Source organism: Megalops cyprinoides, chromosome 3 (assembly GCF_013368585.1).
Source record: "Megalops cyprinoides isolate fMegCyp1 chromosome 3, fMegCyp1.pri, whole genome shotgun sequence".
NCBI classification, from domain to species: Eukaryota; Metazoa; Chordata; class Actinopteri; order Elopiformes; family Megalopidae; genus Megalops; species Megalops cyprinoides.
Window position 1 is genome coordinate 35,258,576 of NC_050585.1, and position 24,305 is coordinate 35,282,880.

At 38.6% G+C, this 24,305-nt stretch overlaps 1 protein-coding gene across 1 annotated transcript; it reads left to right on the forward strand.

Annotated features, from left to right (window-relative positions):
• The first annotated feature begins 612 nt into the window (after positions 1 to 612).
• On the forward strand, positions 613 to 24,046 carry LOC118775511 (solute carrier organic anion transporter family member 2B1-like). The gene is made up of 15 exons (XM_036525465.1): positions 613 to 675; positions 6,213 to 6,338; positions 8,266 to 8,403; positions 8,682 to 8,844; positions 9,309 to 9,533; positions 9,952 to 10,044; positions 11,071 to 11,204; positions 14,374 to 14,467; positions 16,125 to 16,289; positions 16,686 to 16,875; positions 17,680 to 17,824; positions 21,333 to 21,493; positions 21,828 to 21,892; positions 22,875 to 22,995; positions 23,779 to 24,046. Exons 2-15 carry the CDS (start codon positions 6,252 to 6,254, stop codon positions 23,984 to 23,986), a joined length of 1,989 nt encoding a protein of 662 aa, XP_036381358.1. The 5' UTR covers positions 613 to 675; positions 6,213 to 6,251; the 3' UTR covers positions 23,987 to 24,046.
• The last annotated feature ends 259 nt before the right edge of the window (positions 24,047 to 24,305 follow it).

The window sequence follows — 24,305 nt, forward strand, 5'->3', positions numbered from 1 at the left end:
CAACGCTCTTAAGTGACCTGATCTTTTACATAATAACCATCACTACATTGTCATAATATAAAGAAATAACTAAATTATTGTAGAAGTCTCAGATAAACAATACTTGAATGATTTGTTACATAATCTGGGCTATTATAAGGACTGTGGGATTGTTAATATTATCTAAATGTGTACTTCGTTGTCTAGCTTTTAGTCACAATATACAAAAAGATTTTTTGGTTCTATTGCATATATTTCTCCCAGAAAGGTAAAATGGACAGAGAGCACCAGCACCAGCTTCTTTTACCAACCACTCACCAACCACTCTAACAAAGATTACTGTAAACTAAGATATAACCTTAAACTCAAATTAAAAGCGAAGGCAAGTAGTCACCATGTAATGTGGTGGTATATGCACATGTTAGATGAGAAATTACAGTCCTGATTAAATCTATAACTCAGTGCTTTGTAACTACTGTACATGATTGTAGTAGCTATATACAGTAGTCCTCCTTTGTACATTTTAACCCGAGGGAAAGGCACTGCTCTACGCTGCTCTACGGGAGCTTTCAGTGCCTTCCCCAAAATTCCTTATACAGCAAACCACGCCCACTTCCTTGGGCACTCTTTTCCCTTTTTAAAATGAGAGAAACTTTGTGAGTGAAAGCAGGGGACAGCACAGTCTTTTCTACACATGTAAGTTTCAAATTATTTCTTTTACTTGGGCTTTCTTTTGTTCATAGGCTGTGAATGATCACATAGGTTCACTCTAGTTTCCCTCTGTGGATGATAGAACTAATTGCATTTCACAGCATTTCTTGCAGCAGACTTTTCTTTGTGCTGAGAAAGTCACTGTATTTTTTCACATTCACAAAGATGTGAATGCAGCACAGATAGCAGATTTATTTTGTTTGTTCTTTCTGTCATTTTGTTGTCAACAGATGCCATAACTCCTATATCTTTAAATGTATTCAGCTGTTCTTTACTTCACAAGAACATTCACTTATGTTTCAGACAATCAAGAGGGGAGAACTGTGAGAATTTTGTAACATACACCATGGGATAACAGACAGATTAAATCTCTCTAGATTGCTTAAAGCTAGCAGACCAGAGTGTATGAAGAGGCCAAAGTCCAAATGTGAATGGCACAGGTAGCTAGAGACCAGCTTGTTATTAATGTAGCTATTATTGTGTCACCTGTCATCTAGCTGCTGATATGAGTGAGCTGAAAACTAAAATGAAAACACACTGAGTTTGAAGATGACTGTATTGCATTTTCTCTCAGAGTGACAGAATGTGCAGAGTAGGAAATCTGTCTCTCTTGAACAAAATATTACTGTATAACACATAAAAATGCAGAACAGGTTTAAGGAAAAAGTGCTAAATATTAGTGTATGTGTAGAGATGTTACACATTCATTCTTTTTGAACTTTGAATTACAATTTTAAGACATGAAATATTGATTGAAAACCTTACAAATGTGTTGTAAGTATGTATTTCCTGTCTTTTGTGATATGTCAAATTAAGTAGTTTCTGTTTGTCTAGAAATTTGTAGGAGGACTAGGTCATCAACAGCTAGGATCCTTCTTGTACAAAAAATGCACTTGCACTCAAATAGTTTGTAGAAGGATATATTCTGCCATAAGGATGAGGGATATTTTATTTCTTCATTAGTTTAAACAGAGTTTTTTGTTACTGTTGACTTACTGTTGATTACCAGCTCCATTCTCAATTCAAATACTTTTTCTAATAACACAACACTTTCCTCATTCATGGCTGTGTAATTAAAAAGCCAACTGCTTGTTGCTGTTTCTTTTTGTGTGAATACCTTTTTTGGATATTTACAAATTTACATAGAAAATATTCCCATTGACTAATATGGATAGAGCATTCTAAATCTGAACATCCTATCACACGCAGCTGACGTCCCAATATGTGTGCTACGGTGGCCACAAATACAGACTGTCTCTGAAAGCATGAGACTAGCTAGTGAGATAGCTCACTGAAAAAAAACAATAGGTCGCTAACAACACTAACAAGGTAATAACATAGGTAGCCTGTGAGTTGACTAACTACTTAGCATGCTAGGACCTATCCAGGAAAAATGCATGCTTGTCTGTGCAAGACAGATAGGAACTGTAATTTTCGCCAGCCAGGTGACCCCAGCTGGCAACACTGATAACCAGTATAATGCTAGGTTTTTCCAAGCCAACTTAGTATGTCCTCAAACTTAATTTTCTAGTTTTCATAAATACTGAAAGGGGTCATTCCTATGTTCCCAGGGTCCTATGTGCTCTAGCTCTACATAGCATATAATGGAAACCTAGTGGGGGGTCCGCTAGAGGGGGTCATTCCCATGTTCCCAGGGACATAATAGGAACCTGAAAAAAGATGTTCCCCAGCTCTGTATTCGCGTAATATGACATGGATAATGCTTCCAAGGGCCCAAATTGAGGTTCAGGTTAGGGTTAGCTTTAGCATTAGTTCTAGGGTTAGCATTAGCTTTCCAGTTAGCGTTCACATTAATGTCAGATTTAGCCTTGAAATTTGGGTGAGAGTCAGAGTTAGGGTTAGGGTTAGGGTTAGGTTTAGGTTTAAGGTTAAGGTTAGCATTAGCATGTGGGTAAGTGTTAGGGTTAGGGTTAGGGTTGTGTCAGCATTAGGGTTAGCATTAGCATGTGGGTAAGTGTTAGCATTAGACTTAGCATTATCTTGAGAGTTAGCATTAGCTTTAGGGTTGTGTTAGCATTAGCATTAGTGTTAGCATTACCATGTGGGTAAGTGTTAGTATTAGAATTAGCATTATCTTGAGAGTTAGCATTAGCATGTGGGTAAGTGTTACCATTAGCATTTTGGTTACTATTAACATTAGCAATAGATGCAAGGTTAGCATTAGCTGGTGTGTTAACAGAATATTGAACTGAGGAACATAGGATCCTGGGAACTTAGGACCCTGGGAAAATAGGACCCCGGGAATATAGATATGCTCCCATAGTGAAACAGGCTTTAAGATTTTCATGTATAATTTTGTATATGGTATCTTTGCCTAGTTTTTATGGTAGTCAATGGAAAAATAAAAACTAAAAAAAAAATCCAGAATATGTTTGCATAGAATAATTGAGCCTGTTGTCAGATAGCCAAACATACACACTACTTCTATAACTTGCTAAAAAGGTATCAGTTCTTAACCCTCCTTGTATTTGTAACGAACATGAAAGAGGTTTGCACCTTTTTCGAGTGAGATCCAAACCCCTGGTTAAAACCACCTGTTCCATCTACTGACTCTCTGCTAAGCTAATTAGCCAATAAAGCATGTCATTTCGGCACCGCTACACTTACATTAAACCAGGGCATGGAAATAGTTTGCTAGTCAGCTTTAGCACAGATATAATTAACAATGTCTGAGGATACAGCTTCCCCATCTCCCCATTTTCCACAAAAATGCTCTCAGGCTACAAAAACACCAAGTTGCTTGCATTTGCAAAACTATTTCCTACTAAACTTTTAGAAAAATGTAATATAATGGTTTAACACACTCTACCAGCTAGCTTGTACCTTGTCTGGCCAACCTGGTCATGCAGCGCTTCTACTATTGTTGACTCCTTTTTGCTTGTGTTGGACTCACTCAACCCAAGTCACTTTTATCCAAAGTGACTTGGACTCAAGTCACTTTGGAAAAAAGCATCTGCCAAATGAATAAGTGTAAATGTAAATGTAATGCAAAGCAGAAATACTGTATAACTCAGTGAAAATGTGAAAAATAATTCTCACATTAAAATATTGATTTAAAAATGGATTCAAGTTACACAAAACAATTCTGGCCACATTACTTCACACAAGCCAAACACCATTTTTGTGTAGTTTTCTCTCATACTTTATGGGATAGTATAGTTAAACTGGATAGCATTGCTTTTGTTAGTGACTTCAGTCAATTTGTATTTTAATTATCTAGACTAGTGAGTTGAGTAGCAGGCTATCTGGTTGGAACCATAATTAGTTTGGTTCAGTCGGCAAGGCGCCCATCTGCTTTGTTCCAGTGGAGATAGGCTCTCGTCTTACCACTTTAAGGCTCTGCGACTGGTAGTTTCTTCGATGATGTCAGGGACGTAACACCTGCACTCCAATGACCACCCACTTTGCTGTGATACACTTGTGTGAAAAATAGCCGTCGGCTGTGTGCAAAGGTATCAGAGGACTGTATTCAGCTCGTAATGGTTGTTACAACTGATGGTTACAACGGTTGTTGGGGTGAGATGAGCCGAATGTACAGTTGGCAATATCAAAACAAAGTTGCATAAAGAAGAAAAAAATCCATTAAAAAAGCATTAATAGTGAGCTTTTTAGCAGCTTAAGGCAATTTTCAGTCTTGTTTACATGCTAGCTAGAGAATTAACTAGCAACGGTTTTTCAACCTGTTTTTTTTTTTTTTTAATTTAAAATGATAAATGCATTTTTGTTCCATTGAGATTACACTGATATGCTGTACTGGCAATAAGGTGCATCTTTTGTGTGTTAGTCCAGCTAGCTAGCTTTTGTGCACATTTGCAGGCATGTATTTTCTACTTTGGCTGAAATAGGATCACTTGTGTATACCTTTATTAGTTGGAAATGTTTTGACATAGAGCTGGGAAAGTGTCAATGTTTTGTTTGACACAGTTAGTTTGGAAGGGCAGCTGTTGCTATTTTGAGAATAGAGGACAGTCCAATGGTGACAAGTGTTATTAGGTGTGCTGGAAAACCTTATGATGTAACACAGCAGGTTCATTATGGTTATTTTGTAGGAAACACTGCTAGAGGGGCTTGCTCTTAGCACTGCGCACGTATAGGATAAATCCATTTTTAGCAAAATATCATCTGTACATCTAATAAGCTAGTCAGCTAACAAACATTGATGAACCACTTCGTTTTAGCCAGCTTGAGAGACTTTTGAGCCAGCCAGTTAAGTAAGTGACTAGTTACATGCAATGATTAAACTAATTACCTAGCTAGCTGTAAGGGGGTGTGGATTTACAGGACTGATCTCAGAATAAATCTCTTTCAAAGACTGTTAGGTAGACAAATTTCAAAACATCTCTCCATTTACCCTGTCCATGTGTATTCCCTTTAATACTTGTCATTGCAATATCTGGAGTTAACTAGCTACTGATGAGCACGCAGGACTTTGTAATTGATCAACATCTGTGAACTGAACATTTTAGCTTATGTTTATTGGCATCTTAGCCACTAGCAAATGTAACCAACACAGAGCTGAAACAGGTAGAACACATATAATTGCTTACAGTTTACTGTAAATGAAGAATCTGTGGGAAATGGCTTATAATGCAAACAAAGGTGAAAGAAACAAAAGAAACGGAAACTGGAAAATTCAAAATCCAAAATAGCTGGCCAGCTATATACACAGCATAAAAACACCCTACAAGCATACATCATCTGTATATCTAAACCTAAAATTCAACATATACTTCTGATGAAACATTTGAATGTTCACATGTGGGTCCTCATACATTCCTTTACCAGGTTATTATTGCTTTGGAAAGCCATGTCAGAATACAGGTGTAGTGCTCATGCTTCGTCACTTCCAGTCTTTTTCAACTTTTGTCCGCTCCTTTACTTTCACAAAGCAGTTCTTTGGGTTCAGTAAAGCTTGAGGGAAGCACACTCTGTACAACTGCATGCAATGGGAAAATTTAATCTAGCAAACCACAAAAGAGCAGAGATGTAGAACTCCCTCCCTGCCTTCCTCCACAAACACATGTTACTGCAGTTCTGTCATTTTGGGTTCTGCCTTCTTAGGCTGACGTTTAATGACGTAACCTAACTGTTTAGAAATGCCAACGTGGCAAAAATAAAAAAGGAACATAATCTATTGCTAATTTTATGGCTCTCATTTGGAAATTACATCAGTGGTTTGAGAAACAGGCTTACCACATTATGAATATGAGTGTTCTTGTACCATCTGCAAGAGTATAAATAGCATAATTGGTCAATAACAATCAAGGTAAAGAATAGAACTGTCTTCCACCTTTTTACTTACTGTTTGATTGATTGTATTATTTTGGACTCACTGGTTATCTTTCATTAAACTTTTCATTAAACATAAAACAAGAAGTAGTTAGCCTATCTTACTCCACATTAAAAAAAAATGATGCCATTCAATGTGAGAGAGTCCAAAGGTTAGCATTACCTTAAGAACAGGAGGCATGATTATCCAGTACATTCATTGTTCCTCGCAGTTATCCCAAGACGCACAGGGCGTCACATGAAGCAAAGACATGACAGCTACCGATTCTCAACAGCGCACCCTGACTGGATGGGCGAGACCACCAGCAAGATGCAGAAACCCCCTAAACAACATCAAGGTATGCCATTTACGTAACGTTTATCTCAACTACATGGCAACGCGGTTCCTCACATTTACGCTGCGTTCATTTATTGTGTTTATTCGTTGCTTCTTCAGAGCGAGTGTATTTAGAATACTTGCAGGTTGACAAGTTACATATTCAGCTATTAATTTATACAACTGGATTTTTTTAACTTGGAGCCACTGGGGTAAAGTGTTTCAGCAAAACTGTAGCAGGATGTAGAAACTGACACGCTCGACTCTAGAGTTGTGTACCGTTACGTAACATTGTGTACTTGTTCAGAGAAAAGAGAAAAAGAAAATGAAAATGTTGCACAGTTAAATAAATGATCTATAAAAGTCAGATTTAAGCTATAAATGCTTGGTACTCCCCTAGCACTGGTTTTGAACCTGTTCTTTTTCAAAAGAAATGGTGTTGACTATTTAGTTAGGTAAAGAGGAAATCTTTTTCTCAAAATTAAAAAGATCAGTCCAGCTCTCATTGGCATTATTTGAACACATTTATAAATATAGAAAAAGTACTGATTGTGTATTCAGTTTCAACAACTACTTCTCAGACTTCCTGCTTTTAAAGTTTTGGGTTCATTATTTTAAAATTTGCCTTTTTCCCAAATATATAAAGCAAAATAATAGTATAACTATCATGAGTGGAGGTCTTTGTATTGGATCTTAGCTTAAAAGTCAGTAGTCTAAGCTTCGTCTTGACTTCAAGATTTTTACTCCTGATGATAAGAAAGATCTCTTAAGAGATCATTTCCGTGGCACATGCAAATGCTTGGCCATCTTGCTATTTTGCAATGTTGTGTGAGGGAGATTATTACAGACATGTAATTATTTGTGATTATTTCGTGTTTTATTTGTCAAATCAGCGCTAGGAGACTATTATGTGTTATCTGAGGCCAAAATCATTGCTTCAGAAGTATTTCCAATGTTTTAATTCAATTACATTTCCTGCTTTTGTTGAGTGGTCTGCCCATAGAAGCTACTATGTCCCCAAGGGTCTTAGGTTTCCTGGTTTGTATTCCGTATCCACCCATTGTACTGCTATCACTGTGAAAACACATGAACCAGTCTGTGGAATTTCATGCATTTAAATCAAATGCTGTCCAACACAGCCTTTACACATCCCCAAGGTTATACTGTCTAAGTATCTATTTTTGCTCTTGATCATACAAATGTAATTGCTGTTTGTAGAAATCTGTGATTTTGTAGAGATGTTGTGCTCATTTGAATCCCATTTTCTGAACTATTTTTGAAGGAGGTCTTTCCAGTAAGGGGTTAATAGTGAACATTTCATGAAATTATTTATCCCTGACATCTGGATGGACAGCTGCATGCGTGTCTCCTTCAAGATCAAAGAACCTTGGAAAAATCTCATATTCCATAGTAATGCGATAAAAGGGGGCACATTTTCAGGAAAAAAACCCCAAAACATTCTTTTATCACTCTGATTGGTCACATTTTAGGATTAAGCAATTTGTAGTTGCCCACAATTTTCAAGTCTTTTGACTTCATATATTATTATAAATGTATGTAATATTAAATAAATACTGTATACATTGTATACATGTAATGTATGTATAGTCATGTATTAAAATCATGTTCTGTTCACTTTGTTGATTGGAGCTCAATCAAATACCAGAATCAACAAGCTATATGTAGTTGAGTGTGTTGTTCTTGAACTGAAAAACCATCCATTATTCAGCAAGTCCATTTGAAAAAAAAAAAAAAAAAGCAATTCTCTAATCCCTCAGTTACAAGAAGTGACAGGAAGTCACACCATTAGACTTCTGAGTTTGTAAATTCTTTTCATTGCAATACAGCACTTTTTGTATTTTTTTGCTTTGACTTAGGAGTGCAACGTATAACCTTATATGGATACCCTGACTAAGTAGTCATGCTCTTTTTTCATCATTGTGTTGCAGTTCTTTGTATTTTGCCACAGCCTTCTTCAGCTGGCCCAGCTCCTTGTGTCTGGGTACCTGAAAAGCTCCATCTCCACCATTGAGAGACGATATGGCTTCTCCAGTCAGAAGTCCGGGCTTTTCGCCTCCTTCAATGAGGTATTGATGCATATTGCATAGGTGGATCTAACATAGCAATCAAAATGGAGACTAAAACCAATGCTGAGCTATCTCAGCAAAATATGAAGGTGGAAACCCAGCAGAAGAGCAAATTCACATTATATTGGATAGACCCCTTTAGAACCATTACTTATTTATCTCTGACCCCCTGTGTGCTGTGTACTGCACTAGTCAGCTCCTTATGTAGGGTTCCAGAGCTTGGAGCCTTTCGCCGCCTGGAGGATGTAATTGGTCTCTGTGTGTTCACACCCTTGCAGGTGGGGAACACAGCCCTAATTGTGTTTGTCAGTTTCTTTGGGAGCCGGATCCACCGTCCACGGTTCATTGGGGGAGGGGCACTGATTGCCAGTCTGGCAGGGGTCCTGATCGCGCTACCACACTTCCTCACTGGGCCGTATGAGTTCAGCCACTCCGCCAGCAGTGAGTGTATCCACCAGCAGCAACTGCGCATGTCACGAGTCGTACACCAAAAGCATCATCCTCATCTGTGAGGACTTCTGCTTTCCTTTAAATGGTGTCTTTTTTCAAGATTCAGTTATTTATCACAGCTTCATAGATATGGACTAGGGCTTTCTGTGATTTCTAGAGTGAACTGGTAGTGAATTGGGCTGTCAACAAAGACTGTGCGGGTCTTTTATACAGATGAACATGAGATGCAACTGATTTCTTAACATGGTGAGAATGAACTTTTAAATTCATGTAATTTAATTGGAAGTTTACAAAATTCACAAAAGAAGACCAAACATCCAGTAGAAGTTGTCAAAAGAAAAGTTACCTTGCATTACATACAGTTTTGGAATCTGCAGCATTATTCACCCTTTCCAGTGGCTTTTACAGCCTTACAGGGTGTTGATACTAACACTCTTTTGGTGTTTGTTGTGTAGGCACCCAGAACAACAGCTCAGGTCTTTGCCACACAGAGAGAACATTCTACACTGAATCATCTCACCAGAATTGTACACAGCAGGAGAGCAATGCCCATCAGGAAGTGTTTCCCATCATGCTCCTTGGCCAGTTGTTGCTGGGAATTGGTGGTGTACCTGTACAACCCTTTGGAATCTCCTACATAGATGACTATGCCAGCAAGAACAATTCTCCATTCTACCTTGGTAGGTGCAAAGAGTAAGCCTTTGATAATACTGCATCTGAAGTACATGCTGTAGAATCTGTAGAATCTTTCTACTTTCTGCTGTAGAAACAGTAGATATTGCTTTATAATGGATCCATAACACCCATAATAATGCTTGGAATGTGTTAGTAAATGTTCATAAGTGCCTTTGACTCCTTACCTGTGATTGTGGTTGTCATGAACAGTTATGAACTACTAAAATTCCCAGTCAGTAGCTTGTTAACAAACTTTTTTTTATGAACTGCAGTTTTCCATAATGTAATATTTTAGAAAACACGCCATGCATTTTATATGAAAATAATGTCAACATGTTCCAGTACTTACATGATTCACAGGTATTGGAGAAGGGAGCAGTCCTATGTTTGCATTTCCTTTTTGATTATTTATTTTTTTTGCAGGCATTCTCTTTGCCGTAACAGTGATCGGTCCAGCTGTTGGTTTCATGCTGGGGTCCTTCATGCTTCGTTTTTACGTGGACATTGACAAACCAGGTAGGTTTATTTGCTGAATGGAAGAGCTGTTATTAAAAAAAAAAAAAAGAGGAACCAGTGACATCTGAAATGTTAAGAGACAGCAGGGAAAGGAACTGAATAAATGTACTGGGAAATATCGCAAAATTCCTGATGTCATAGATGGCATTCATTTCCTCCTTACTCATTCAATAGATTGGTTCTCAGTTCCTGAAGCTGTTCTAGCACTCAAGCAGCAGAATGACGTTTTGCAACATTAAAACGACTGCGATGTAAGGTCATTCTTGTGGTTTAGGACATTTATCTCCATTCTTGTGATATTTCAAAATTAAGTTTTAGCAGTAACTGAAAAACATTCATTATTGTGTTGCAAATTAGGAATAGCAAAAATTTATTCTTTTTGGCCTTGCAATGCATCTGGCTTAGCAAGCACTTAGTTTTAATATCCACAAATAATTGTAATTTAGGGCTCTGCATTTTTCAGTGCTTTCCTGTAAAATACAGGGCTGACTGCAAGCTTTTACCTTAATCATACTTCGTTTTCTTTGTTTTTCCCCCTTTATGCAACCCTATTTTTGGAATATACCCTATATATATACCCTCTAATCCCAAGCCAATTTCTTACATTACTGTGGGTTCCTGGTCATTGTCTGCAAATGGCATAGCTGGGATTTAACCCAGGGCTGTAGAGCTTACACAAAACACAAAAGTTTACAAAAGTCACCATTATTCATGCTGGCACCTGATAAAATGAGCTATAAACACAGATAAAAGCCTTTCGCTTTGAACGGGTGCTGCTTTGATGGGAATGCATCATTTGAGAGACAGTACCTGTTCAGACTCATTCTGGCAAGTTGAGATGTTATCAGGCAGGTAACAAGCTATTCTGGCTCTGCAGCCTGATGCAAATAGCTAAAAGGACAACATTACTTGAAACCAAACCTTGACTTGACAGAGCTCAAAGTATAAACTGTGTAATTACAAACTTCTAAGTGAATATATCATGGGGATAGTAAGAGTCATATCCCTGTTGTGTTTTGTTCTCAGGCAAGATGCCTGAGCTGACAAACGCAGACCCCAGATGGGTGGGTGCATGGTGGCTGGGCTTCCTCCTGGCTGCCGGTTTCCTCTTCCTCACCTCGCTGCCCTACTTCTTTTTCCCCAGGAAGATGCCTAAAGAGGTAGGACGCATCATGAAGGGAAACATTAACTGGAAACAAATGTGTAGTATCATGGCCCAGACCCAGCAATATTTTTCAACAGCAATTATGCAGTGTACAAGAGCAGTAACTTAATGGCTGACAGTTGCAGGAAGAACAAGGTGAAAGCCAGGGAGCCTTCTGCAACTTGTTGAGTCCTGCTCACAAAGTGAAAGTTAAAAAGGGAAAAAAAACAGCAAATAACATCAATCTTAGCTGATTGTTGGCTTGCCAGAACTTGCGCAAGCAAAGACAGGGGGAATGTCATCATAAACTCCCTTGGAGCACATCGTTCCAGTATTCATCTGACTGTCAAATGTGTGAGAACTTGTGTCCAACCTCTGATCAGGGGTATATTGTATTTCATTTTTCTTTTTATTTTGAAATCAACATTTTGTAACCAGGCAACCTACATATTCCAATATGCTGTAGGTTATCAAGCTCATGGGAATAAGCATTATATCCACATCCCCTCCACACTCTCTGGAACGCACAAAAATGCACTTGCATTCACATACACATCTAAATGTAAATGTCATATATAAATAAATAAGAGAGATTTCTGTTCTTTATTAAGCAATTAACTAACAATTAATGAGCAGTGTTTTTACAAACACCACCCAAACACATTTAGCTGCTCTGTAAAAAGTGTTTCAATAGAAAATCCCTTCTTCCCCATACTGTGCATACTTGTGAGGATTAACCCACAGGTCTGGAAACAGGAGCTACAGTACCTCTCTGGCAGAGAGAGAGAGAGAAGTAGAGGCAGACAGAACACAAACATTTATAGTGTTTTTATATGGGATTGATCCGTTAAAGACACATGCATTCTGCATTCCAAAGATAAATGATATTGCTTCTTAATGAGTTAATTTTACAGGAATCAGGGCCAATCAGGGCTAAACTTTTCTGATCAGAGAGTGTATTCTGTCCTTAAACAGTAGTTTGCTCCATATCATCCAGAAAAAGCTGAAACAATTCCTCATTGATGAAAATTCAGTCACTGTTGTAATGGTCAGGTAGAATCGGCTGGGACAATCCTACAGAATTTTAGATAGTCAATAAGTGCAATCATATGCATATATGTGCATGCATAGTCTACATCTGTTGAACCACCACTGCAACTGCACACTACTACATGTGTGACTATGGCAGCTGGATGAAGGCCCGAAAGTCTGTTTTCAATTTGCTCCAACACTCAGGTCTTTTAGAAATAGGGCTTCAGAACTAGGTAGGAAGTCAATTACACACCAGAGCATAGAAATATGACCCTTTATTTTAAGCTGACTTCCTCAGCTTGGCATGTGTCACAACACCAGACTAGTTCTCAGGCAGCACATTGTCTGGAAGCTGAATGGTGGGGAGGCCTATTGTAGCTGGAAGAACTCAAGTCGGTTGATTTTTGACAGAATGTTCAGTGAAAAGTTAAAAAATTGTAATACACTATAAATGTAAAAGGATAAAGGAGAACAGCTCTTTGGTGTTTAGGAGATCATAAATATGGGCTCTGTAGCTGTCATTAAATGGTGTCAAGGTGTTCTGCGTGGGTGCAACTCAGAATGTTTGAACACTTATATTAGCTCATTAGGACAGAGATGCTCCGTAATGCTGTCATGAAATCTGAAATGTTTATCACGCTGTAGCATGACAATTTTTCCAGTTTACCAAATAAGTATGACAAAGAACAGAAACTGTGCTTAGCCAAAAAACCAATGAGGTAAAGAGAGGTCTGGCAAGTATCACCTTTATATGATATGGGTGATGTTGCTTGTCTCAAGTTACTGGTTAATGTGTTGAAGACATAGCAAATGTGGGTTGTGTTGACTCCCATGAAATATAACTAAGCAATGCCAAGTAAATCTAAGTTTCCCACATCACTTCTCAGCACAGTCTGCATGAGGTCCCACAGCATAGCTTCCCTATGCTCTAGTCTCTCCCTGAATTGGCTTTCCTTTTAAACCCATGCTGTCCATTTTTATCAGCTCCAGATGATAGTACACATGTGGAGACCCTTGAAAGTCACTAACAAACCATTACAATGTTATTCAATGACATCACTGCCAGTATTGGCCCCTAATACAACTTGCTCAAGAGGACAGGAAACAATGTTTTAATCTGCAGATAGGATTTCATTGCTTAGATATTTAATAATTTGAGTGAGACATATCACCACTAAGCAAAATCACCATTGATTTTACAGACTGCAGTGCTATCAGCTTGTAAATGAGACTCAACAAGGGAGATATCTATCAAGCAGTATTAATGACAGTTTTTTGTCTAAGACCTAATACTCACCACCATAAAAAAATAAAATTCCTCTAATTGTTTTTTGTGTTTCATGCTTGCAGCTCCAAGCTTTACAGAAGCTTTTTTTTCTCTCTTTGTCCTACACAGCGATGACATTTTAGGCTTTTTTATGGATTGCTGACAAAGTGCCAGCTCCCAGAGGGAAATGCAGTTGACTTAGTTGTTATGAAGCAAACAGCCAATGGGAACATGTGTACTGATCTCAAATACCAATCATAGTACTTACGTTATCACAGGTCAGACGTGACTGGAATAATAAGAGCATGAAGCGAGTGTTTTTGGCAAATGTTAAAATAGAGCCAAAAATCTGACGTATTGCACTTTTAAGAACAAGGACAAGGGAAATTATTATTATCAATAGTATAACATAATTTTAATTTTACTCTGGGTCTTTGGATCTGGAGAAATCAGGCAAACCCAATACAAGCCAATCAATGCATGCTGTCCACTTATCTTCAGATGCTCCCTCTGTTGTTTTTCAAACAATCATTTCCTCTGCATAGACACTTCCCTTTTAAGTCCTTTTGTTTAGAGTAGCCTAGTGTTTACACTGTTCTAGCTCCTAGAAGTGAAAACACAGACGATCACAGTGATCTGTGGCCTAGTACAGCATAGCTTCAGAGTCACAGCTATACTATTAAGGTAAATACTTTCATATATACAGCAGAAAATAAAATAATACAGACTGTTGTAGAAACCATCATCTACAATCATGGCTACGGATTATGTAAACATTTCAGTACCCAGTTTGAACTTACATATACTGTAAAGGTTGCATATTTCATAGGCTTCCCTGTATTTAAGTTTTGCTAGAGGCTGTCTGATGCAATTTTTGTCTTCAAAGGAAACCACAGGGCCCGAGGCAGAGAATGAGGTCAAAGAGGAAAAACCCAAATCTGACCCATTTAAGGATCTCTCACTTGTTGAGTTCCTCAAAAGTAAGTTATCATTCCCTTTTAAATGATTAACTCTAGTGAGACACAAGTTTAAGAAATATAAGCACATCTGCAAGTATAGTGTTCCTTTCCCTACTCAAAAGTGAAAATGTCCAAAGTGATGCTTTACACAATAATGCCACTTAAAATGAAAAAGTTAAAAAGCTGCCCAGTCGTCTATTATGTTTCAGAGAACAGTTATACTGCACAGGGAAAAATACAAACCTTTGTATCTAGTGTATTTCCTTGCCTGATGGGTTTATCTTGTTCGACCTGGTGTCATCAACTAATTTTATAGCAGTGTTTTGGCTAAGTACATTTAGTTTATGCATTGAATAAGATTACAGGTTTTCAAAAAGTATTGAAAACAATGACTACCTTGATACCTTTATCACCACAAAATCTTTTGGTTTCATGTTAAAAAATTGTCAAAGCTCCTTGTTCTGTATGCACCTGTGGGCCTATTTGAAATGTAGTAAAGCTATATCAGCTGGCAGACTACTGTCTGAATTTTTAATTAACCCACATTTACAACAAAGGACCTTTTTTCATTAGTGCACCTCTGTTCATTGTGCCATCTTTATTCCTTAGACTGTTCCCTTTGAAATACATGGTGATTTTTTTGTGCTTAACCGAATTCCAAGTTTTGCTGACTTATTTCATTTTTTGGTGACAGATGTCAAGGACAAGTGTTGTCATTGCCACAACACTTGTGTATAAATGTGGACAAATGCTGTTAATGGAGTTCTGTGCTGTGTGTGCCGCTAAGTGTGGCAGTAGTGCGTTTCTTCAGTGATAATGACATGAACACATTTACATTACATTTACATTTATTCATTTAGCAGACACTTTATCCAAAGCAACGTACAAAAGTGCATATGGTGGGCAAACAGGCACAAGGGCAAGATGTGGCACTTTTTCCATAACCTTAATGCTTAAGTCTTAATAAGTTCTTCACTAACTTCACACTATCTGTGACTGCAGTGCACTTGTATATGTATATATTGTAACCTATATGCATTTGTCCCTGAGTTTTATCCCTTTCTTTTATTGTCAGTAAAATCTGTTTGACTGCATGCCAGCTGCCAGCTCGCAAGGCTCCTTTATGGCAGCAAAGTCAGTAACTTTAGAAAGAAAAATAGCCATATTATCAGCAACATTAAAACATGTTTAACAAAGGTTTAGAAAGTGTAAATGTTAAGTCAAATAAGATTTTTAAAACAGCCCTCAATTTCATCTGCTTTAGTGGGGAGAAATTACTGGTGGTATGTAGTACAAATTAGTACAAATGTTCTTCCTCAGTTGATATTCAAAAGTTCATTTAAAAAAATAAGGCCAGGACAATAACTTCAGTTATTGGGTTCTTCAGTTGGACATAACCCGACTGACTTCATTATTTAGGCAATGACTTTCCATCCTTCAACAGGCTTTCTACGTAGGGTTAGAATGCTTGGTTTGTTAGTCATGCATCTCACCGCAGTTCCAATGAGCCCGTCTATGACTCACGTATGTCTGTCTTAAATGTGACCTACTTTAGTCTCACACAAAACACAACATGAGTAATCAAATTAATTTTGATTCTTTAATCACTCCAAATAAGTTTGTTTGCCAACAGCATTAACCTATTTTTTAACTAGTTCACATGTTTTTTATGGAACAGGTTTTCCCAGCATAGTGCTGAGAACTCTGAAGAATCCCATTTACCTCCTGGTGGTTTTGGCACAGGTCAACCTTGCTGCAATGGTGGCTGGATTGGCCACTTTCATGGCTAAGTTCATTGAGCGACAGTTCACAAAAACAGCATCCCTTTCAAACATGATCATAGGTAAGGTGGTGATGCATCTCAGCAGAAACATAGCGTCACATGAATCACATGACATTCCACAAAAAATGACATGCACTTTGCCACAGAACAAGTAGACATTATGTCTTAGGATGGAAGGAGATGAAAGAGCAGTGAAGAAGTTGATGCAAATTATGAAAAGGACACAGCACTCTGGAACACACATCTTACATATTACACAGCAAATCTGTTTTAGACATAACACAATCCAGCAATCTATTTTTTTGTAGCTTAGGGAAACACTGCTAAAAAAACAAAGCTATATGAAAGCAAAACTACAGCAAATCAGTCACAGATGTGGCCATTCTACACGCACTAGCTTTTTTTTCAATATTAAGAAATACCAGCTGTTTCCAATGTGCTCTCTCCCATTTTCAGGTGGTGTGAACATTCCAGCAGCCACTGTAGGTATCATGGCTGGTGGTGCAATAATGAAGAGACTGTCAATGTCTGTGAAGGCGTCAGCCCTGATGTGCACCATTGCAGTGCTCCTTTCAGTTGTCTTTGGCCTTCCACTCCTCTTCCTTGGCTGCCCCACACAAGATATTGCTGGTGTCTACCCCCTCAGGTGTGAACATTTGCATACCTTATCCCCCTCCCCCTTCTCCTCCCCCTCAGATCTGTTGTCACAGGCAGGTGCAGGTGTGGCCAGCTCCACAACAGCTTATTGATCTGCCTGTATATGGGACAAGGTGCAAGCCTCAATAGTCTTTTTTTGTTTTGTTTTTAAACTTCACATGAATCTTATCTACTCTACTAGTCCAATAGATAACACTCTTTGGATTTAAAATGTTTGGACTGTGCTTCATATATGTTTTTCAGAGTACTGGCAGGTGTTTTGTACTTGTGTAGATTTAAAACATATGTACAGCACAGGTTTAGTACCCATGTATAATCCACTCATGACTCCTTTACTTACAGAGCAATGTGTTTTCAATCTACTTAGAAATTATCTCAGGGTGATCAAGGGTCAAGAGGGTTGTAGGCGTTTTCCAGGATTGCTGCTTATTTACACTCAGCCCTCTGTATTCTCAGGGCCATTAGCAAATTCCAGGCTCTCACTTTCAGTTCTGATTTATGTATGAGTTTCAGTAGTTAAAATGGAATGTCAGGATTATCTCATGACATTACATTATAGGCGTTTAGCAGACACTCTTATCCAGAGCAACTTACATTAGTCACAGTTTTTTTTTTACAATGCTATCTATTTTTCCAGCAGGATATTTACTGAGGCGACTGTGGGTTAAGTATCTTTCCCAAGGGCACAGCAGCAGTATCCCAGCAGGGAATCAAACTGGCAACCTTTCAGTTATAAGTCCTGCCCCTTAACCACTATGCTACACTGCCGCTATCTTTTTTTCTTGTGTCACAGAGAAGAGATTCCCCAGGCGTGTGGCAAGTGTTCCTGTGAGACTGAGGACTTCAACCCTGTGTGTGGCTCCAACGGAGTGGAGTACAGATCCCCATGTCATGCTGGTTGTATGGCACAAGCTCTGGACACAGCAGGGAAAGTTCTGGTGAGTAACTCTCTGCCCTCAAACCACACCCTGAACATCCCTTTTTCTTTGGATGTTGTTTCTCTTTTTGAAAGTTCACACCATATTTTAATGCAAAAAGGGTTAATCTACTTATATGGGTATCAGTCTTTTGAGTGTTTAAAAATACATTTTGGAAATGAGTAAATGTAAAATCATCAGAAATCACCGCCATACTCCTCTTGACTTTAACATCCTGGAGTGTACATATTTCTTGTCTTTTACTTTTAAAAATGAGATATGCCATGGCTTTCATCCAGTTTTGAGTTGACTCACCATTCAGATACGCAAATGACTTCTCTCCCACAAGTGAAAGTACTCCATCAAATACTTGTTCTACATGCAGCTTTAATCTGACCTATATAAAGTTAGCACATATAAACATATATTAATCAAAATCAGCTGCTGTATCAAAATAGTTCTGGCAACGTGTCAAACTTTGTGCACAGTGTTTTTCAGCTTGTGATGTCTATATTTCCAGCTGTTGTATGGAAACAGCTGTCCAGTTGAATAGAAACCCTCTTTTTGAGGATAAAGTGTGCATACACTTTTGCTCTTCCAAACGTGCTAGAAATTGGTTTGACAAGTGAAGGGAAACATCTTTATTCTATGTTGTGTTTTATATCTCTTATCTGCTGGATGTTTGGATTTGAAATTGCTGAATTAAATAAGTCACATTTAATATGGCACTGAGCTGGCAAAACATGCTGCCCTCCTCTACATATATATATATATATATATATATATATATATATATATATACATTCCTTTAAAATGCTATTGAAAATCATTTCCATTGCATTGGTTGTGATTTTTTTTTGATAATGCACAATTCAGTGGAAATGCTCATTTAAAAATTTTTAAGAGGCTAGTTTTGTTCAGTAAGCTAATATTACATTATGGTAGAGGCAGTGGGACAGGACAAGCTCCAAAACAAAACAATCAGGAGCACAGAAAATGATTTCAATTTTAACTACTGTACCTTCTATTAGTATTGTACAAAGTTCAGTGCAGAAGATATTAACGGCTGAGTGTCAGTGGCAACAACATCTGCTGGGCCAAGACACATCTTTAGAGTAGAATTGGAGAGGCAGCCAGTGGGCTACATGAAACCGTCAGCAGACATATATTTTGAGATGTCACCAAGAGAAGTTTGTAGACTAACCTACAAACTTGTGGAGGCACAGTGCCTCAAAATGCCAGAGATATAGGTACAGAAGGAACAGAATGATTTAGAGCCTTTTTAAAACATAACCCTGAACACTCACTTGCAAACCAGAGGACACCAGCCTGGAAAAAGCTAGCATCTTTAACAAGGAGAATGCTGATGCTTTTTTTCGATAACCTGGCACCACAACTTTGGACTAGGGGATGTGTGGAAAGTAGTTTAGACAAGTGTGACTACTGTTCATCGTCCCAACAAAGTGCTGGCTAAACAGAAACAGGAAAATGGGAACCCTATTAACACTGGCCTGTGCTGTTTCTGCCGCTGAAAACAGGATCCCCCCCATCTTATGTTTCCACAAGTGAATTTCAAAGAGCTGGACCACCAGGGAACAAAAGAGGGGTGAATCTGTCAGGATGGTTGAAAGAAGTCCACTTCCCAGACTTCGTCCAACATTTTGTGGAGCATAAAAAATGTACACAGGAAGAGCCCTGTTTGCTCCTTTTAGACAACCATGAATCCTATCTGAGCATTGATGGCCTTGATTATGCCAGGGAGCATGGCAAAATTATGCTTATGCAAAATTATCTGCTGGCACAAGCTTCGGCTTCTGGATTGCTTCTGTTTGTAGCCCTATGCTGCAACCCCTACCAACATTCAGATTGACTTTAGAGAGGCAGGGATATAGCCATTTAACTGCAATGGAATTTCAGGAGGCAGATTTTGCTCTGTCTTATGTAGCTGGCCACATCATGCCACTGACACCAGCCAGTGACCCCAAACATACCTCAGATTATTGATAAACCATACCACAGCCAGCTCAAGTGCTCCACTGCCCTCTACTGAAGACAATGTGACATCTATCTCCAGGAAAGATGTGCCCACTGTCTGCCATTCAACACCTGAGGATCTGAGACCATATCCCAAAGTAGGCCCTCTGAAAGCATTGATTCAAGCCTAGGGATTTTGACAGATACCCCTGTCATAGAGGCACTGCAACAGCAAAAGTTCCAAGAAATGTCAGGAAGGAAAAACCTGTTTTTCTAAGAAAGGGGAGGCTTTGTCTAAAGCTGTTAATACCAGTAAGCAGTAAAATAAGGAAGCAGCACACAACAGAGTCCTCACATAATGAGAACTGCTCATTCCTGGGCTGTATGAACCCACTCCAAGATAGCCTCTTAAAAGAGGTGTGGATGGGCTGCATTATATGCAAAAACTGTGAAGCTTGTGAAGCTTGCACCCCAGGCTTTCCAATCCGCATGTGCCATAACTGCAACATTTTTCCTCAAAGGTCATTTCAACATGGAAAAGCTTATCCTCCTACAGAGAGAGTCCAGTCAGTCACTCAGTTCAGTTAAACGATTCAGTTAAGCTCTGTGTGAGAGAGAGGAAGAACAAATGAGAGCAGAGAACAATAATCATTCAATTTCTGAGTTGTTAAACTTCATATAATTTTAATTTATATTTTATTTTATTTGCTTATATATGTTTTTTTTTCATTTTTAAACTGGTGGGGTTTTCCTGGTGTGTTTTCATGGTAATGAAAGAGGAAGGCTTTTAAATAAGATGGTTCAAACCATGTGGCCTACCTCTTAATAAAATATAATCTGAAATATATAATAATGTTGTTTTCAACTTTTTTTTCGTGTTATTATTTCTAACAAAGGCAATAGGTACCATTGTGTCAACTTATTTGCAGTTTGGCGCGCTACATACATTTATATTGTCATACTTAAGTGAGAAGTGAAAGTCCATTCTTTAATTCTTTCAATCTCCGTCTTTCTTTTGATGTTTCATATTGTTAGCTCTGATGTATTAGGATTGAGAAATAGAGAGTGAAAATTTTGACAACATACCCCAAGCTGTACTCGCTGATTCTTTCCTGAAAATGAATTTCAATCTTCACTACAATGCCAGAATTTGCTTGTTACCCGGTCATGTGGACTACAGTATGTTTTTCAACAGTGTCTCTTCCATGATGTCTGAACAGTGTAACATATCCTGACTACATGTGATTACTTTTAGATATTAGCATTTGAGTAAAAAGTGTAAGATGTTATATTCTAAAAGAGGGATGGATAGGCAGTATGGTGTATTTCTGCTATCTTATTAATGTGTATCGAAGCACAGTATGGGTCTACGTAGCGTATTTATAGTTCATTTGCAAACGGTTATAATTCAGGAGGGAAACCAGGAAAGTGCAACACATTCTCTAGCTGGTCTGTTGAACATTCAATTTAAGATAAATGTTCTATGACTATCCAGAAAACAGCTCACAGTGTCTTGCATAATATCTGCCTGCAAACATGGCTCTCCTCCCTGCAGAACTACACAGACTGCAGCTGCATCGGTTCCGTCAGCTTTGCGGTACCAGGAACCTGTGGCAGCAGATGCTCCCACTTCTTTCTCCCCTTCATTATCTTCTCCGCCCTGACCGGTTTGGTGGCATCCTTCTCACAGACCCCTTCCTTCATGATGATACTGAGGTACTGCTGGCTTGCACTGGTGCCTGTCAGAGCACACTGCTGGCAGTCAGTCCATTTCCACAGAATCATACTGCATACAGCGAGCAGGTGTGTCAAACACCTGTTAGCTCAGGATTTGGAAGAAAAAGTGAGAGTAGTTTATACCATTCCATGGAATGGACCTGACTGACAACACAAAGAGAGATAAGAGCTGATATGGGCCTTAGGACCCTGAGTGGGTGACTAGTTCTGGTCGGAAGGTATTTTTGAAATTGACTGTGTTGATCTGTGGCAACATGCCCAAAAGGAAGAGCAGTGAATCATGAGGTTTATTTTTCTCGCCACTCTACTTCAGGACTGTGAAGCCAGAGGATAAGTCTTTTGCCATTGGGGTACAGTACATGCTCTTCAGAGTGCTGGGTGAGTGTGGACAGGGCATTTTCTTTGCCTTTATATAAATCACAAGCTGTCATTGAAGCAGTTTGACTGTGGAGCCTACTCAGAGCTCCTGTAAAGACTTCGCTACAAACCAGAGAACCACAAATCATTTAAAAACCACTCATATGTGGAAACATCTAGAACAAATATGCTGACTAAGGTCTTAGCAAATGTTGCTTAGTAATTTATTTTATCATCAATTGTTCAACCCTATTATACAGTACCCTGAGTAGGTACTTTATAATATATTATATTCTTTACTCTATTAAAAACCCAAAAGTGTAGGACTGGCTCTATAACTAAACTACATCAGATTTTACAGTAAATGGTTTGTTCCTTCTAGAGGCCTGTGGCATATGCGAAAGACAGGGTTCTTCTTGTCTATTGTGTTATCATTAGGATGAGCCAAAGATACAAAAAGGATAGTTTTTGTTTCCCTGGAATAATACTGATGAGGAGCCTTGCAAAAACATGCCCAGACCCAGAGTGTTTAACAAATGTTTTTTAGCTGTCTTTTATAATCATTGCCTTGCTCAAGTCACATACGTGATAATGCTTCAACCATCATTTTTTAGTTGTATAAAAGAATCTTTCCACTGAAATGTGTCGCAACAATTTTCAGTTGTAATTATATACAATTAAGAAATAGTTGTAATCAAAAGAACTCTTATATTTACAGTGGATATAAAAAGTCTACACACTGAATTTTTGTTTGTTGGAAGATCACATTACAGATGGAAAAAGACTGACATTTACATTGTTGTTATTTCTGTCTTTACATTTCAAAAACCTGCAATTTCATAAGGGTGTGTAGACTTTTTACATGCACTGTAAGCATAAATTAAGTACAATCTCTTGTATGTAGGTTTTACTTTTCCTCCATTAAGAACTGTCTGTACTGTGCTTAAAGGTAAGAGTTGGAGTCCTCAGTACTATTTGATAATGTACACCATTTGTCTTCCAGCCTTTATGCCAGGCCCAGTGCTGTATGGGAGCGCTATTGACACAACATGCATTCTGTGGGGGAAAAAGTGCAAAAAGAACACTTCTTGCCATTACTACAATCTGGATCTTTTCAGACGAAGGTAATGGAGTTTTCTTTCCGTGACATGATCTTTTCAGTACAGTCAATGCTGTTGTCTACATTTATCTCTAAAAATCATCATCATTTCTTATGTATGAGGTCATGAACAATCATGCCTGAGTTGCATGCTTTGAATCCAGTACCACACCCTTTGGATAAGGTACCCTCCATTAGCTCCTCCAGTCCTAGCTCTACACATGCACACCAGAATTTACAAGAATTTAAAGATCAGAGGCTCCCAAACAGCTTGGACAGTTAAATACACTTGTTCAAACACAGGCTGAGCCCTATGGCCTAGGTTCAAGAACTTCTTTGGTATTTTCCAGCACTGACCAGGAGCCAACATACATGGAATAAATTGACTTTGTTTTGCAAGGGATAGGAGTGGGAAAGTCAGCTAGGGTCCCCTTGTTGCTCTACTCTACTCAGGGACACCTATGAGTTATTCCTGCAGTTAACTGTGGGTCTTTCAAACATGGTGTGAAACATAGCTGTGATAACCATACTGTATTGGAGGACTGCACACGCCTTGGCCCACACTGTTTTATGGGCTCAGTGGTTGTCGTCTGCAGTGCGGACAAGCTTAAATGCATATTTAGTGACTACTAAAGTTGACTGAAAAGAGTGAAATATCCAAAAATATAAATACCAACAACAAAAAACAATTTAAACATCGCAATTTACCCAGATAGAAAACAAATTATGGAAAATGAGCATCATTGTCAGCACCTCAACAGATAAAAGAGTGAATGCCAACATCTTCTCCCTTGACTCCATCCTTTAGGTTCCTGGGACTCCAAGTGTTCTTCATCATTGGTGCATTCTTCTGCTTCCTGCTATCCTTCCTCGTGCTCAGAAAAATGACAGTAAGACAGCAGCAAGCAGGAAAGCCAGATCACCCAGTTGAGGGGGACAAAAGTGATGGAAGCAATATGTCTAAGATGCTGCTGAGTAAGGCTAGGGAGGCAGGGCACACTCAGAGCACAGTGTAACATTACATTATATTACTGGCATTTAGCAGACGCTCTTATCCAGAGCAACTTTCGTCAATTACACATTTTTACAATGTTATCCATTTATACAGTTGGGTATTTACTGAGCCAATTGTGAGTTAAGTACTTCGGCCAAAGGTTCAACAGCAGAGTCCTGCTCCTTAACCACAGTGCTGCCACAGTGCCTTACACAGGCACTTTCTGTGCCTATCTAAGGGATAGGTGGTTTTGTTTGAACATGGCCTGTGTAAATGAAAAGTGTAATAAGTCTAAGGCCTTGTGTTTTTGTATTCATTGATTGAATTGTGTGATTCTGAGA

Excerpts from the sequence above, each read along its gene's own strand:
- LOC118775511 (XM_036525465.1), top strand. The coding sequence starts at position 6,252 with ATGACAGCTACCGATTCTCAACAGCGCACCCTGACTGGATGGGCGAGA. Across the intron at positions 16,290-16,685 it reads CCTTTCAAACATGATCATAG|GTGGTGTGAACATTCCAGCA; the intron begins GTAAGGTGGTGA and ends TCCCATTTTCAG. Across the intron at positions 16,876-17,679 it reads GCTGGTGTCTACCCCCTCAG|AGAAGAGATTCCCCAGGCGT; the intron begins GTGTGAACATTT and ends CTTGTGTCACAG.